General features: G+C 36.4%; 1 protein-coding gene across 1 annotated transcript in view; it reads left to right on the forward strand.

Moving 5' to 3' along the window:
* The window catches only part of LOC114242855 (uncharacterized), a 41,164-nt gene continuing 22,367 nt past the window's right edge, over positions 1 to 18,797 (forward strand). Inside the window, exons 1-3 of the mRNA XM_089727507.1 lie at positions 1 to 120; positions 11,418 to 11,629; positions 14,360 to 14,530. Coding sequence (XP_089583633.1) covers positions 1 to 120; positions 11,418 to 11,629; positions 14,360 to 14,530 — 503 coding nt within the window. The remainder of the gene's footprint in view (positions 121 to 11,417; positions 11,630 to 14,359; positions 14,531 to 18,797) is intronic.

Below are 18,797 nucleotides of genomic sequence, written 5' to 3' on the forward strand. Positions count from 1 at the left end.
ATGTCTTCGGTAAAGGAATCCGAATGCTGTCTAGATGATTTATCGGATATAGACATAACGTTAATGACGCTCAGGAAGCCGACGGACTTGAAGAAAGTGATCGATTCAGTTCCAAAGCCGGTTAGGGCGGTACCGAAAAATGGGCTACCGATGTGGTTTAGGTTAGGACTCGAGTGTAAATTGCCAGTTCCAAAAATACCGGAGGGAAAAATAGTTTTTTCACGCGGGAAAATCGGCGAAGATGTAAGTAAGAATATTTTTTTAAATCTATTTCTCACTTTTCCATGCCTACATTTCATTTAGTAATACATTTTAAAGGTGAACAATAATTAAAAAGCGAAGGGAATTGTAAAAAAAAAGTAATTGCACGTAGGAAGCGTCTGATCGTGAATATTATTATTATTTCTCATATATAGGTTTACGTCCACGTAACCCTAAATAAATAAGGTTTCTGTAGTATTGTCTTACCTTACATTACTTTAATTCTGTGCGGCAAGGATAGACTGGGCACTGGGCGGTGATACCCAACCGGCTTATATTACCTCCGAAAACTTGAATTTTTAAATTTACATTTTAACTTGGTTCGTTTTTTACCGATTCCATTATCAACCCAAAACCTGTTGCCCAAAATATCTCTGCTCGAGTTCGAATACTTTTTATGACATGATATTGTGAATGTTTTGAAACAAAACCTATTATGGACATGGCTGAAGTTTCATTGCTATGACCAACCCAATTAAACTTTAAATAGCTTCAAATCCAAAGATCGAAGATTTTCGCTCTTTAACGTGGAAACTGCATTAGCATCGATCCTGTTTGAAGGTCGTTAAAACGGAAATGACATAAGCTCGACGAAACGGAAATGTCACTCAAAGAACGACACTAAAAAGAGACAAATATAAAAGTCTATAGGATTTAACCTACGAGAGAATGAGATAGATTATTCAAGTTGTCATCATCAAGGTCTGTGCATGGCATCTTAATTGACTACATGAATTCCCGCCTGAAGGCTAGCACAAAAATTATACAATTGAGACTGAATCCATATTACAAATCATGACGATAATGATGATGATGATGTATGATTATCTCTATGAGCTTCAATAGTCAGTTATGGCAGCCCCTAACATCGCGTCCCTAAGATTAATTTAAACGAATTGAAGAGAATCCATTAGTTTGGAAATCATTTGGAAATTAAATAAAATGAAATAGATGGACTATTTACACAAAATTTCCAAAGAATCTCTTGATCCTCGGTGAATAAACGGCTTAAACAGCCGTTATAATAATTATTATAATGCTATTCCCGTTCAAAACATTCAGTTTCTCTTTGTTATTTTAAAGGCTTAGACACAATTATTTTGTGTCAATGTTTACAACTAAAATTGGAAGCAAGGCATTGAATATTAAGAACGTTGCTAAGGCGAAATTTAGGGAATACTAGCTTTAAATTTATTATAGCTCTAGAATTAAAACTGTTTGCTAATTGTGGGTGGCGAGAAACTGGTCTAAGGCTGCCTATTTCTGCCGTGAAGCAGTAATGCGTTTCGGTTTGAAGGGTGGGGCAGCCGTTGTAACGTTTTTTTTAAATATTTTTTTTGTTGCTTAGCTGGGTGGACGAGCTCACAGCCTACCTGGTGTTAAGTGGTTACTTGAGCCCATAGATATCTACAACGTAAATGCGCCACCCACCTTGAGATATAAGTTCTAAGATCTCAGTATAGTTACAACGGCTGCCCCACCCTTCAAATCGAAACGCATTATTGCTTCACGGCAGAAATAGGCAGGGTGGTGGTACATACCCGCGCGGACACACAAGAGGTCCTACCACCAGTAACTATACTTGGGACCTTAGAACTTATATCTCAAGATGGGTGGCGCATTTACGTTGTGGATGTCTATGGGCTCCAGTAACCACTTAACACCTGGTAGGCTGTGAGCTCGTCCACCCATCTAAGCAATAAAAAATAAAAACATGTCATGATACACAAGACAGTGTTCAAGTCATATGTACCTTCATGCTTTGAGTTGAAATAATTAAGAAAGTGTATTTGAAGTTGTCAGTACAATCTGAAATTTACGTTTGACTTTTACACAGAGTAAATAAAAATATAGGCTAAAGTATCTGTTTCAATAAAGGCAATCACGACGATATTTGAGAACAAATAAACATCTATATTTAATTATAATGTTGCCTATTCCGCGAAATGGGTTTTCAATTAAAAAAAAAAGTTAAAAATGCTGTACGCACATTGTCTTTGCTATAGTTAACAAGTACTTACATAAAAGTTTCCTAATAAACGATCTGCGAAGAAGCAAAAATACTTTCGAATAATTATAACGATTAGTTCTGCGATCACGAAAACTGAAATGTTCGAAAAGTCAGACAGAACAAAATTAAAACTTTTAGTTAGTTTTAATTTCTTCTGTTTTAGTTTTAGTTCTGTAGACTTTCCAAAAAGACAACCTAGAATTGTAAATATGAAAGAGTAAAATGTGCATGTTGCTAAATGTTTTTTTTTTTATTGCTAGATGAGTGGACGAGCTCACAGCCCACCTGGTGTTAAGTGGTTACTGGAGCCCATAGATATCTACGACGTAAATGCGCCACCCCCCTTGAGATATAAGTTCTAAGGTCTCAAGTATAGTTACAGCGGCTGCCCCACTCTTCAAACCGAAACGCATTACTGCTTCACGGCAGAAACGGGCAGGGCGGTGGTACTTACCCGTGCGGACTCACAAGAGGTCTCACCACCAGTAAAAATGTGTATACTTAAAGAGCCTCTACTACAACGTACAAAAATGACTAAACAATCAAATACATTATTTATTCGTCTAGATATAAAGCACCTACGGGGCGACCCAGAATGACCCAGATTAATCTGACAAGCCGGTCAGGATTAGCGGTATAGGGCGGTCCTGCCCTTTGTTCTACGTTTGCAATTGTAAGGGAGCCTCTTGCGTTACGTACGTACAAGTACTAATGAGGTCACGCTTTGAACGATCTTGATAATGACGGACCGTCGCCGCGTCGTATCCTGTAACAACAACAAACGATAATGGAGTCTAAATGTTTTTTTTTGGCATATTATCAGACTAAAGAAATTTAATGTTAGTCTGTGTCGCTTATAGACTTGAACACTCTTTAGATCCAGCTCAAAGTGGACTATAACGGGTAAATTATTTGAAAAACTTAGAAAACTTGTATTCTTCGCTGCATAATTTTAGCCCAGAGGAGTAGAATATAAAGGAGTGGCTAAGATTGTGGAACTTCCCAAGAGGATTTACAGTACGCCAGTAGTAAATTAGTGGTGGTAAGACCTCTTGTGAGTCCGCACGGGTAGGTACCACCACCCTGCTTATTTCTGCCGTGAAGCAGTAATGCGTTTCGGTTTGAAGGGTGGGGCAGCCGCTGTAACTATACTGAGACTTTAGAACTTATCTCAAGGTGCGTGGCGCATTTACGTTGTAGATGTCTATGGGCTCCAGTAACCACTTAACACCAGGTGGGCTGTAAGCTCGTTCACCCATTTAAGCTATAAAAAAATAAAATTGTAAATAAAAAAAAAACAATGTTGGGTGGAAAAATGAAATTTAATACTCTGAATGTAAAACAATTTGATATTACGGATTAATTAGAAATGGGTTAGCTTGTTACGATTATATTCAGAGGGTATTTAGTTTCGAAAATATATTTCTGATAAAGTATAAAGGGTTCTTGCCTAATTAGTAAAACGCCCTATGTCAAGTATATTCCAATTAATGCAGAGTTCCGGAATTCTGATTTCGCAGGCAAATACGAATTCTCCATAACGACACGGTTCACGAATGACGATAAAGGAATAATAATATCTTGTAACAAAAATGAAATCGAGAAAAAGTCACACTTGTAACTGTACTGCTTTATAAATATTTATGAATGAAAACGTAATTTGTATTTGCAAAAAACAGGTTAGAATTTTAATGATCTTCATACTATTGAATGAACTAAATTAATATTAATTATTTGTTTTTTTTTTTGCTTAGTTGGGTGGACGAGCTCACAGCCCACCTGGTGTTAAGTGGTTACTGGAGCCCATAGACATCTACAACGTAAATGCGCCACCCATCTTGAATTATAAGTTCTAAGGTGTCAATATAGTTACAACGGTTAGCCTACCCTTCAAACCGAAACGCATTACTGCTTCACGGCAGAAATAGGAGGGGTGGTGGTGGTATCTACCCTTGCGAACTCACAAGAGGTCCTACCACCAGTTTACGCAAATTACAATTTTGCGGGTTTAATTTTTATTACATGTTGTCATTCCTTCACCGTGGAAGTCAATCGTGAATATTTGTTAAGTACCTACGTATTTCATTAGAAAATTATGAATTAAGACGATCTTATCTAAGCATAGGAGCCAGATTGCTCAAGACAAGAACGCTAATACGAGCATACAGGTTTTATTTATTATTTATTTGTATCATTTACATTTTTTGAACAACGGTAAATTCATTTCAGGTCTCATTGCTACACGAAAAGTAGACAAAGTAATTATGACTTTAAATGTTGTAGTCTCGCGTAATTTTCGTTTTAATTATCTGATGTAATCTGCGATAGTTGTTAACAGAAGATTGATAGGTACGTATGTGAGGTGCCGTTAGAAGTCAGGTTCAATTAAATACACGTGCCACAAGTTCTGTTTGCGACAATATACACAGTTAGGCTTAAAGATAAATCTATATCTATGAAAATGAATTGCTGTTCGTTAGTCTCGCTAAAACTCGAGAACGGCTGGACCGATTTGGCTAATTTTGGTCTTGGATTACTTGTGGAAGTCCAGAGAAGGTTTAAAAGGTTGATAAATATGAAAATGCTCGGAATTTAATAAAAATAACAATTTGGTTTTTCCTTTGATGTGTCCCCCGTCGGACGGATTCCTTTTGTTTGTTTTAAGTTTATTTTATACAAAATTTTAGGTCTTTTATTTATCGATTGAGGCGCTATGAAGTCTGCCGGGTCAGCTAGTTACAAATAAATATATAAGTGCAAACTCTAAAAAATTTAAACTCGAATCTAATTAACATCGAGCAAAGCGCTAACATTCATTCAGTCAAAAAGTATCGTGAATGGATGATTTGTTTATGGTTCCAAACACAACTTTTTGTTGTTTGTTGTTGTTGTTAGATTGGCACAACTGTTTTCCATTTTGGCGCGGAGCTCGAGTTGCATCTTATTGAGTTAGGTATATTATATGTAGTGCGTATAACAAATTTTCTAAAAACACATCGAACAACAAGTTTGTCTTAAATTTTGAATTATCAATGGAATTTTAAAAAAATACGATGAGTGGTATAAATCGTTAAAAAGTGGTCGAGATATGATGGAAGACTTGCCTCGCTCTGGTTGATGACCTACCGCAACTGAAGTTAAAATCGTAAAAGTGAAGGAAATAGTGACTGAAGATCCTCATTCAAGTTTAAGAGAGATAACCGCCAAATTTTCTGAGTCTCATGAGTTGATCTGTACCATTTTTAAATAATCAGTTGGGTACGAAACATGTTGCCGCTCGGTTGGTTAGTCCCAGAATACGTGAATTTTCTCCAAAACCTCCATCGCTGAGGACATACTAGAACGAGTCAGTTGCAACACCACGTACATTGAAAGCATTATTATTGGTAACGAGATGTAGATTTATGAGTTTGACACGCAAACTAGTCATGAATCTTCGAAGTGGTATCTTCCAACTGAACCGAACCTAAAAAAAAAATACGCAAATGTCAAAGACATGTTGACTGTTTTCTTTGACTATCGTGGTGTTGTTAATTTGGAATTCTTGCCGGAAGATCAAACGCTAAATAAAGCATATTATCTGAGCGTTATGCGGCGTTTGAGAGAGCAAATTCCACGAAAAAGGCAAGATTTGAGGAAAGGAAATTCTTGGCACCACTATACTGGGCCTTCGCGCAAGGTCGCCATTGTGAACCATTTTTCCTGAACTCAAATTACCTTATTAAATTTTGACTGATTTTGAATATTAATTATTAACTAACTTACTTATTACTTTATTATACTATTAGCGGGCCGCTCCGGCTCCGCTCGGGTCTTTAGCAAAAATTTCAACGATATATGACGTTGTTTCATTTTTTTAAATAAAAGAACACTTACTGACATGACTGTATGACACTTTTTGTAAATATTAATGTGTTCTACAAAGTCTTAGTACATTATTTTATTCTATCATCAATAGTTTTCGCAGGGCATGCGATATAAAGAATATTTTAGGTTTTTTTTATACACGTTACATAATTGGAGTTTTAGTAAGGATCCCAAATTTTTTTCAAACAAGATTATTGCTTCTATAACTCGGAAATAGTGTAGCTTCCAAACAGTGAAAAAATATTAGATTAGATTAACTTATTATTATGATATTTAAGTCTTAATTTTTTTAAATAAATTTATATATTAAATTATGAAGTATATAACACGGTACAATATCAGTGCAATGGAGATATAGGGCAAACTAATTTCTATTCAAAGTTCTCTGTATAATGGTTCTGCATAAAGGAAGTCATTCAAATTACACTGAAAGGCGCGGTTTAGGCATCCGGTGTACTTATTATGAAAACCTTTCGATATCAATTTTACAAATGCCTGTTATTTTTTTCTTTTAAAATGAACAAAACACCTATTATATCTGTATATCTTCGATATGTGTTAAATCAAACTCCATAGTATAATCTACAATTTTGTTGGAAACGTTCCAATTATTTGTTAAAAGATAAGAATAGACTAATTCATTTTTGCAACTTACGCATATCTCACTAATAATAGTTGACTTAAACAAAAAAGAAGTTCATGCCTCAGGGACAACAGCTACAGAGATGATACTTTGTTTGACGGAAAGTGAAAGATGTATTATTCTAGTATTACAAGACATAAAAAACAGTCCGATTCGACCTTGTAATTAAATCAGCCTTATTATTAACAAACTTGGTACTCCACACAGATAGAGTAACAAAATGTTTCTTTTTTAAGACATAGTAACAAAATGTTTCCTTTGCACTGACAGCTAGACAGTCGACTTCAAATACGGTCGAGAGATACGGAGCGATCTTGGACCGCACCCACCGCTTAAATTTAAAAATCTACAACGAAAAAAAAAGAAAAAAAATTTATCGAACGGCACTAAGATACTATCCGATACATTCTATCTTTTGATACTGAAAAACGACAAGGAAATTGCGGTCGGCGTCATCGTGACGTCATCGCAACGTCACGGATTTAACAAATCGAGCCCGGCTAAAAGCCTCCGAATGATGAAGCTTAAATGTAAGTGTCGGTTCGCGCTGAGATAACGAGTTTACAGCAGCTCGAGGTCGTATGACACTTGTTCAACCAGGACTAGGTCAAGAACTTCTAATCAGTGCATAACATTATGTGCGTTTGTGCTTTTATCTGTTTCAAAACGTATTTGCCAATTACGAATAGTCATTGTTTTTTTTTTATTGCTTAGATGGGTAGACGAGCTCGCAGCCCACATGGTGTTAAGTGGTTACTTGAGCCCATAGACATCTACAACGTAGATGCGCCACCCACCTTGAGATATAAGTTCTAAAGTCTCAGTATAGTTACAACGGCTGCCCCACCCTTCAAACCGAAACGCATTACTGCTTCACGGCAGAAATAGGCAGGGCGGTGGTACCTACCCGCGCGGACTCAGAAGTGGTCCTACCACCAGTAAAAAAAAAAAAACAAATGCATTAGTATAAAGTGTTTATTTTAATTTTATACAGTAAAAACGTCATGACTATACGTATGAGTATATCCTTTATAAAAAAAAACTCGCGTTGACATGAATTGGTGTGCAGTAGTAACTTTGTTTTGTTGTTAGCGCCTCGACTTTGACGAACTATTAACTATTATCTTCATTCATTATTATTCGACATCAGAGTCCTTTTACAAAACTGTAAAAACGATCTCAGATTAAAATCTTTCATCTACAGCTGAACTTAGATTCTTCTGTCGGAACGAAAATAATTTCCGTTCCTGGGAGCACTTTGATCTAAAAAGGGTATATATTATTTTCTTCTTTTTTTTTGTAGTCTCGTTCTTATATTCATAATGATGCCCTCTTTGATTTCGTATAACAAGATCTATCCAGGTACCTCGACAGTTAAGGTTTTTTTTATATTAAAATACCGGAATGCTTACTATGTTTTGTGTGTAATTTATTTTCATGTCCGAATCTGTCCTGATTTAATTTAACGCAAAAGTACATTTCAATTTCTTATTACGCAAAATACTATTCTGTTCTAGAGTATATACTATATTTTTTTTTTGTTATAGGAACAGCATTTTATGTATATTATTTTGATTGTTTTACGTTAAACCAGCTGAATCTAAACGTAAATTTTGTAATACAAACTAAAATTATGTTTAGTTTTAAAAATGGTTAAAATTTTAGGCTATGAAAAAATTAAAATATCCTCCCGTACTGCTGTCTATGGGTATCCAGTTAACACCAGTTTGGGCTGTAAGACCATAAACCCATTAGCGCTTTTTTTGTTCGAGATAACTTTTATTCATTCTGATCCCAGAATAAATACGCCATCGCTCAAATGTTGCTCGTTGTATTTACGATTCTTATGTTTAATAAGCAAAGACCCTCATCACACACGTTCTACATTAAGGAAAACATTCCGCAATATTACAATACCGGTTTTAAGAAGATTTAACGCGCGAGTAGACGTATACAGCATCCCTATTCACATTATGAAAGCTGCACATTAACATAATGGGTGTTCGCGTGAAAGAAATTTCTGTATTTAAATACTACGTTCAAAGTTTTATTTATTCATACAAGTATTGTGAAAATATTGCTTTTTAATTGTTTTAAATTTGTAATTCATCCTTTATTGCTTGTCGTTATCCTACTTTTTAAAGTAACTACCTTCTACCATCTATGTCCAGAATATCTTCATAATTCATAATTGTTTTTCACTTTTCGGTACATTTATTTATAATTTATTTTTGGTTCTCTTCCGCAATTGAATTCCATTGCGTTTTATTTCTTGCTTCTGTCTGTCGATTGTTACTTTCCCCTACACTTGAGATCTTTTCTTCACATAATCCTTCGAACGCTTGTTAGGTCGGAATCGTAAGTTTTTTTATCGGGAAGTCCCCTTGAAAGAGCAATCTTCACAGATCTATAATAATATTATCCATTTATTCTCTCCGAGTGCTCTCAGATTCTTTAAACAATAACTGGGAAAAAATTATGCACGGTCATCCGGGCCCAATTTAGGTTTCCCTGTGTTCTGGGTAGCAGAGACTGATAAACATACTTATATATGTTTAAATATATACATTTTTATTTATTGCCCCTGTAGGCAGACGAGCATACGACCCACCTGATGGTGAGTGGTTACCGTCGCCCATGGACTTCAGCAATACCAGGGTCAGAGTCAAGCCGCTGCCTACCGATACATATATAGATAATTTGCACTAAGACAAAGAGCAAGCAAACCTGTTCATCACTCAATGTTTGCCCGATGTGGGAATCGAACCCACGACCCTCGGCGCAATAGTCAGAGCCGCTAACTACTGCGCCACCGAGTCAGTCATACAGTAATACACCCCCCCCTCCCCCCAAAAAAATTAAAGTACGTTGGTTGCGCGTTATAGAAGTATTCTAGCATAACGCGCTTGTGTGACCCCATACTCGTATAACGCGTTATTTAGTTAAAATATAAATATGTATATACAAATATAATACAATCTAACCAATGTTTTTACAATTGAAAAACTAGGAGCACAAATTTAATAAATTAATTTAGTTTGTAATTTTATAATAACGCAATTGTCATTCACGACCTTATTTATTGTATCAAACAGTTTTAACTACATTACGCAAAATTTAAATTTCACACAAAAACCTATCGTCGGCTTATTCATTAAGTCGGAAACGAGTTATCGAAATTAATCATACATTGCGATTCACTATAAATTTCAATCGTGCATTGAATTACATCGACACAGCGGGATATAATACGTTGAAGGATAATATAATTAGCGGGAAGCACGGGAGAATAAATCTTTTATGTGGGAAACGTGCAATTTACGACCGCAACTGTATCGATTTACGTCATCGCTTTTGTGATCGAAGTTTCATAGCTAGGGTTGTTTTTTTAAATAAACACTAGCCGTACTTGCCCGCATCGCTGGGCATTTAAAATTAACATTATTATTTATTGTCATTATTATTAGGGAGTCCAACACTCATATAAAGCCTATCCATTAGTACATGTATTTTTTATATACCAAGTTTCAAGTCAATCGAATGCACGGTTCAGTAGTTATAACGAAACATCCGTAAAAACCACTGTAGATTTATATATTAATAAGCATAGATTACTCAATATACATGGTAAACAGTAATGAGACTCTAGTACACTTGGTTCTTTGAGCATTGCCTCTATCCATGAACAACAGATAGAAAACAGATCTTTGTTTACAAAAAAAAGAACCTGCTAACAATAGCTCTCTTGATACATTACCGATTAACAATGGTAATGAAGATGGTAAGAAATATGTACTGCCCTACAGGATAAGACGCCCAGTGCATTAATTCGTATCGAGCGAAGCGAATCTAGCAGTGTTCGTATGAAATACATACCAAATAAATGTGCAGAAATGACTTCCATGGTCCAAGGAATAACATCATCATCATCATTCTCCTGCCCTTCTTCCACTCACCCGGGGTCGGCGCAACATGTTTTCTCCTTCCAGACTCTTCTACAATATACCATTTCTTGGCTCACTCCCCTCTAACACAATATATCGTCTTTCACACAATCCATCCATTTTTTCTTAGGTCTACCTCTTACTCGAGGTCTACCACTTCTTCCGAGGAATAACATCGTGTAGTAAAATTCAAACACACAAAAATTATAATTTGCATAATAATTAGTGCTGGTAAAGCGTCATGGGAGTCCGCACTGACAGATACCACCACCCTGTAAATTTCGGTAATGAAGGTAGCGCTTCATCATCGCCCCTACCATCAATTCAATTGAAATACATAGTAATACATTCCGTTTGATGGAAGGGGCATTGTGCTATAGAACTGAATCTTAAGCTCAAGCCTTACCGTGTGTGGTGGCATCGACGTTGTCTATGTCTATGGGATTCGGTAACCATGTAACACCAGGTGTGCTATGAACGCGTTCACCCTTCTTAGCAATAATAAATGAGCCACCATATCACCCTAATATTAAGTGGTAGCCAGAACCCATAGAAATCTTCGTCATCTCTTTGGAAAATATCGTAGTCTCCATTATTTCTATAAATCCTGTAAATCTTGATAGCGTTGCAGCAGACTCAGAGTGTCACATTATGCCCTACTACGAATACCAATACTGTTTTATATTTCCAGGTACGTCGTCTGGGTCTTGGAGCCGAATGCGTCCGTCCAAATTTTGATCTATCAGATCCTTACTGTAACAACGTTTCGTATGACTACGTGCCGATGCACGACCCTCATTTGGCACACCACTTTGCCCAGAAATCAGCCAGAAATCGAATGAAGTTTCTCGGATTCTGTACTAAAGACGGAAGAGCGGTGTGTTCACTAAGAGAATTCAATCAGTACAGGAAATACTTATATAATCAATTTATGGATAGGATTCACGTGGAAATAAAAAAAATGGTGAGTTTGATTAGTATTACGACAGTTTTCCTTTCTGAAAACTAAATATGTGTTACTGTGTTACTGTGTTACTTATAATATTTGCTATGTGTATGTGCTATAATTCTCATTTTGTGTTTGTTATTTTAGTTATGTGCTATTTGTTCTACACACACTTATCACTTTTTATTATTATTCTCATTATCCTCTCGCAGGTCTGCTGGAGGAGATTTCTCAAAGAAATAAGCAGTGCCTTTGTACATAATTTTCCTATTACTCTGTACTGTCTTGTTTTCTGTGTGTACATAAATAAATAAATAAAAATAATAAATAAATAATATCAATAACAAAGTCACTTGCTCTAACCAAGAAGTTTTTAAGTCGTCGTGGCCTAAAGAATAAGACGTCCGGTACATTCGTATCGAGCGATGCAACTGTGTTCGAATCCTGCAGGCGGGTTACCAATTTTTCTAATGAAATACGTACTTGACGAATGTTCACGATTGACTTCCACGGTGAAGGAATAACATCGTGTAATAAAAATCAAACCCGCAAAAATTTTAATTTGCGTAATTACTGGTGGTAGGACCTCTTGTGAGTCCGCACAAGTAGGTACCACCACCCCGCCTATTTCTGCCGTGAAGAAGTAATGCGTTTCGGTTTGAAGGGTGGGGGTTTACGTTGTAGATGTCTATTGGTCTCCAGTAACCACTTAACACTAGGTGGGCTGTGAGCTCGTCCTCCCATCTAATGAATAAATATAAATAAATGTCATAATTCACTAAAAGTTATTTCCATTCTTTATATTTCTTTGTATTATTATGTACAATAGCTGAATTTTCAATTTTCTAATCCCCTAAAAAGCTTTTTAGCTCTGAGCGACTCACAATTGTTCTCTCCTTGCTCCTGTTTTAATGTATTTCATTTCTAGCTTATCTCCAAGTAGCATGTAATACTTAGTTCTTATGAAACATGTAAGCCGGTGAATTTAAGTATTAATAAATTAATTAATATCCAGTCCTCGATGTGTTCTGTCAGATAACACAATCACCGTCATAACATTGTTGCACGTTTTGCGATCGAAATACAGTGTCGTTTTACGAGTTTTCCGTGAGTTGTGTTCGTTCAATTAAAATATGTAAACTGTGGTCTTCGTAACGAAATCTCCGCAACTTTATTATTTTACTTTGGAAAATACATGATTAAATCGACAATTCGCGTCATTTATTTGAGACGATATATTTTCGGAAAGCATTTTACGTGAACATAATAATAATATGTGAATTAGGTATACATCTCTTGAGTTTGCAATGAGATGGAATACTTCTGAAGGTTCAGCTTCTACTGCGTATAAATTCTATGCACATGTGTATTTTTAAAAGGAGAAAGATGTAACAGCGGTGAAAAAATTTGTAGAACCTTCTTCAATATTACGCAATTACACATGTAATATTGGTAAGCCTCGTTTGTATTTTATAGTTGATAAAACATCGGATATTGAAGAAAAGCGAAACGTTGAACGATAAAGGTTCTCAACAGCAATGCCTAAGTATAAAGGTTTATGACTGTAAACAACTTAGTAATCTTCGTAGTAGTAATTAATCTTTGCAACATTATAATTGCGTATTCAAACTTTAACTGCTTTTTCATAAAGAAGTGCTCAAATTGAATTTTAAATATAATTCAAATATGATTTTATAAAATTAGAATTATTATTTGTTATTGGTCAGGAGGAAATCGCCGGACTTCCGCCCTCCACTGGGGATGACGGGTGGGCCATGTCGGAGTCGAACCGACTAAAACCTCTTTCGCTCAACAACTGACGTCCGAACCTCGCATGAGACAGAGCTCATGAAAAGGCAAAGGGGGGAAAGTGAAGCGTTTAGTGCACATCTCTCGCATCAATCTCCCCCTCGCGACACCGGACCGGCGGTCGTCGGCGCCACGACTGACAGCCCTTTCGGTCGGCAGACTATCCGAAGCCCACCTAGATGGCACCGGTTAGAATGGGTTATCCTACAGAGTACCCCGCTGGTTCAAAACCAGCGTGGGTCGAGGATAGCCGGCCTTCCATCACCCGGATGCTCTTGCGTAAAACGCGTGCAGAGCAGCTTGCACGTCGTCTTCTTAGGCCCCATTTGCCGGTTCCCAAACCGACATGTGATGGGGACCCGAATCACTTAGAGGGGCAGGGTTTGGGCAAGATTCGCCTCCCTACACCCGCTCGACGGCGGCGGAATTGTGCGTCTCTCACGCGCCCCGCCGCCTCCTTTTGCGAGATGGTGCAATCGCAGAAATCGAGCAATAAAATTCGAATAGACTTAAAATCTCAAGCAGAATTAGCTTGATTGATGATTGATGAAGATTGATGATGAATCTCGAGATAAATTTGAGAAATTCATTGTGAACTAATTTGGACAGTTCTTGAAAAACTTATAATTCGAGAAATATTTCTATCGGGCGCAATTATTTCGCAGAGAATTATGCTAGTTCAAAATAAAAAAATCGTAGAATATTAATAATTGTCAATTATTTCTTAAGATTTTCGTTAAAATTGAATTCATAAATTGTTCGCTATTTAAGTAATAAAAAGATTTAAAAAACGACATAAAAAAGGAAAGTTTTTTTTAAATGTCAACATAAAAGCGACCAAATACACAAAAATAACCTTAAATAGGTATCCATTAAAGACTAATATTAAATAAACAGGATGAAAGATCTCGCGACGATTTAACTCTGAAGCGCGTGGAAACCGATGTCGCCCGGCGGCTGCAGATCTTCACAAAAGCGGAGAAAGCGAGGGAGCATTTGGAGAAGGTAGCACAGGAGCACGCTGATGAATGGGCTGAAAAGAAACGACTGTAAGTATTTATTTATTTAAATGCAACATTTTAATTATAGCGCTCTTGAACAGTCATTATTAGCAGAAGCACAAGTCAAACTGCTACATTTTACTGGGGAATCTATCAAAGCCTTATTTGAAGATAATTTCAACGAGATAGGCCACGAAAATTCGAACTATCTTCAAATTCGGAATGACTAGCGCTCGAAGAACACCGATGCTTAGCAAAAATTATCTCTGGAAACATATTACAATAATTAAAGCTGAATGCTGAAAGCCAATTCGCTCTCTCCGGAAACGTCGGAATCCCGTAACAAGTTATAAAAAAAAAAAAAAGATTGCACCTTAAAAGTGTTTTTGGCTACGACACGTAAAAACCAAAGAAAATACTATCTCTCCTTTATGTTTCCTTACTAATACTAACTTACTAATACTAATATAAATGTTATCAATCACTAACACGTATGATACATAAACTGATGAAAACGACATTATCATGGGACTTTATTATTTAAAAAATATATTAATAACTAATAATACTCACTAATAACACTAATAGTTTAATGTTTGTATTTACATGTAGCTATTCTGAGAACAAGTAATACAATTGAGAGCACATCGTCAGTGACAATTTTTCACACAGTAACAAAATTTACAAGAAGTACCACGTTAACTGTTACTGCTTTATAACTTTGCCCTGTTTCTAATGATCTTTTGTTTAACTTGTGTTGTGGATTTTCAAAATTCTCGGTACGTTGACGACCGGAACAGCAACAATGTATAATGTAAATAATAGAACAGCAATATAATATAGACGAGAAATAAAGTACAGAACTACCCAAAGAACTTTTGGGCACACGATAAATGTAACACGTTTTTGTGTGTCACCTACAGCCGATCAGAGAAAGAGGTCGTTTTATAAGCGTTCTCAATCGATTCCGTGTAAAATGCAGTGCTATTAACATTAACACACGCTCCGTTTTCAAGTTGTTTGGAACCTCTGGGTCTGCGGAGGGACTTCGGTTCCCTCTGTATTTTGTACCGTATGTTCCATGGGGAGTGCTCTGAGGAATTATTCGAGATGATGCCGGCATCTCGTTTTTACCATCGCACCGCCCGCCACCGGAGTAGAGTTCATCCATACTACCTGGAGCCACTGCGGTCATCCACAGTGCGTTTCCAGAGATCTTTTTTGCCACGTACCATCCGGCTATGGAATGAGCTCCCCTCCACGGTGTTTCCCGAGCGCTATGCCATGTCCTTCTTCAAACGAGGCTTGTGGGGAGTAATAAGCGGTAGGCAGCGGCTTGGCTCTGCCCCTGACATTGCTGAAGTCCATGGGCGACGGTAACCACTCACCATCAGGTGGGCCGTGTGCTCGTCTGCCTACAAGGGCAATAAAAAGAAAAAAAAGTTATTGTGACTTATTGGTAAACAATTTCAACAAGCTTAAAAAAAAATCCGCGATTATTTGACGTACACATGTATGTACCTTACAGAATATAGGTGTACCAACTCCGTGTTTAGACGATGTGACAATGCCGTTCAATGACAATGCAGTTCGAAGCACATTCCCAAATAAATACGTACCTAACAGCACATGTTAACAAATATCGTCGTCGACGTTCGTGTGTATAAAACCGATCCCGCAAAAATAATATAAATTTGCGTGAATAATCGTTTTGTTGCAAACTTCAAACCCACTGCGTTTCTCGCCTGATCTTCTCAGTGGGTCGCGTTTTCGATCCTGTGGTAGATTCTGCGAAGCACTGCTCTTTCTAGGACTAGGCTAGCAACACTTCGGTTTGAGCTCCGTGAGCTCACCTACACGTCAAGGAGAAGCTGAAATAGCCTCTCGAAGCTATCAGCATAGGTAGAAAAAAAATTAACTTGGCACCTTTAGATAGTATAGATGCCACCACCATTCTGTTTATTTTGGGTATGAACTCTTACAAACTTGGACTGCTCATCTGCATGTAAAAGTAGATTTAACGAAAAATAAAATGGTCACTTCGTTGATAGCACGCTACAATTACACAAATATAACAAAAAAAATAAGGAGAAAATTCAAACTACATATTATGATTTTAATAATATAATTTTCTTGTGCATACATGTTCTGCTATAGTCGATGCCTTCCGTTAAATATTTAGGTGCAGACAGCTTAGATTTAACAATGAACTACTAATGAAAATTGAAAGGGTCTTGTGCAAAATTAACGGCTAGCGTACAATTTTATGAACCATAAACCGGATAAAAATGGACTATATAGAGAGACCTATTTCAAAGGTATACAGAATGTGTGCACTATGATTTTATGTGTTTAATACGTGCTTATTACAGGCTATTTAAAAGCTATGCAATAGCTTAAAGCTGCCCATTACTCTCTCGCGCGTTCTAGCTTATGAGTGTGAAGGGGACAGTTAATGTTTTACTTTTTTTAATGTTTATAAATATACCGTGGTCTTATTTTAATATTAAATTATTATGGTCTAATTATAATTGCATAAGTTGATAAAAATGCTATGCAATAGCTTTACCGCAGCAGTACCCGAGTGCCACACGTGTTTTTTTCTTTTTCAAGTGCTGTACTGCACTTCAACTTCTTTGTTTCCCTTCCACACTAAGATATTTTTTTCGTGAGATTGTACATCCATTCCGGCTGTCATACCCCAATGTAAAGAGCTTAATAAAGGCTCTAAGAGCCTAGGAGGTACGTGCTTCGGCCACCGCTTGATTAATGGTGACAGTTTATTTTCATTTACTCGCCAAGATAAACTCGCACAGCCTTTGTTTCATGACTAAACCACAAGCATTCATATTTATTAACGAACGTTTGGTTTGAACTAATGAAGTTTAATCACACCTGTATACGCCATTACTCTTGACACATCTTTTTCCATGTATATATTTTTTTTTCTATGCTGATATGATAGCCTTGAGAGGCTATTTCAGCTTCTCCTTGACGTGTACATAACATCAATTTTATATCGTAACCGTCATAGGGTCGATTTTTTTAGTTTTTCCCAATTTTATGTTTTCAATTTTATATGTTCATATTTCATAGTACATACCATTACTATTAAACCAATATAACAAATTCAATGAAATGCTCATTTTTCATACTACTAATATCATCAACCCAATTCTTCAATTATATGTTGATATTTCATATTATTATTGTTCTTGACCTACCTGAATTTGAATTTTCGAATTAAATTCACTATTCTTGGAATTAATTAATACTAATGAAAATAGTCGGCATATTCTGAATAAAAAATTAGAGCTTGTACATTTCCACTCTGAAAATGGATTCCCTTGCGATTCTCCGTTCTTGATTTCATTAAAGAGACGAGTTGCAAAACAGTAATTAAACAAAAAAAGTAAAAACCAACCGCGCCTGTTTTCTGTATAATCTTATTCTTTGACTACAAACTCGTGACGACGGATGTTTAGTTTTAATGGAATTTTGTTCGTTTAATTTCGTTAATTTAATTTGGTTAGTCTAGTTTGTGTCTAGTCCGTGTCTGTGTTTTGTGTCTGTGTTTAGTCTTTTGGTGGGTGCGTTCATGAACGCAAATTTACATAGCTAGTGAAGTTATTTGTTATTATTAGTGATTTTTATAATTTTATAGCTGACAGTTATTGTCCCCTTAATTTAATTGCAAATATGGTGTACAATAAAAAAATACTATAACTTTTTTTCATCACGTTTATAATTGTCAGGATAAGCTACCTGTGAAAGAATACTTTTTTTGTGAACCTAAAAATAAATTTTATACAATGAGCGATAGTCACATCGCATGTGATTAGGTTTTATTGGTTCTTAAGAAAACGCTCTCTGTTCTCGACTGTTGAAAGTACTGTTTATATTAAGACAGGTCGGACAGCCAAGAGGCAATCATCGCAGTCCCTTCGAGTATCTAGTACAGATATAGTTAAAACTTTGTGTAGCTTCTGAGAAATCGAGATAACGGGAGCCGTAATAAGGTTTTAGAAACTTCGTAGTACTCAGTAGTCTCTAGTTATGTAGTATTCCCATAGCTCGAAGTAAAGTAAGAGGCTCCCTTGAGTGGCGGAATGAAGAACTTCACTGACGAATTTATATCGAGTAAATGCAGACGTGTTAAATTTCAAAATTTTGAAGGCAGAGACAATTATTGAAGTCAATGCAAATTCAACATGACATTTTCCGCAAATGACTTCCACGGCGAAGCAAAATCTTTGTGTAATACAAAGCTAACTCGCCAAAAATTATAAGTTTACGTGGGGCTTATTGTTGTCCA

Source organism: Bombyx mandarina, chromosome 05, assembly GCF_030267445.1.
Source record: "Bombyx mandarina strain Sakado chromosome 05, ASM3026744v2".
Taxonomy (NCBI): Eukaryota; Metazoa; Arthropoda; class Insecta; order Lepidoptera; family Bombycidae; genus Bombyx; species Bombyx mandarina.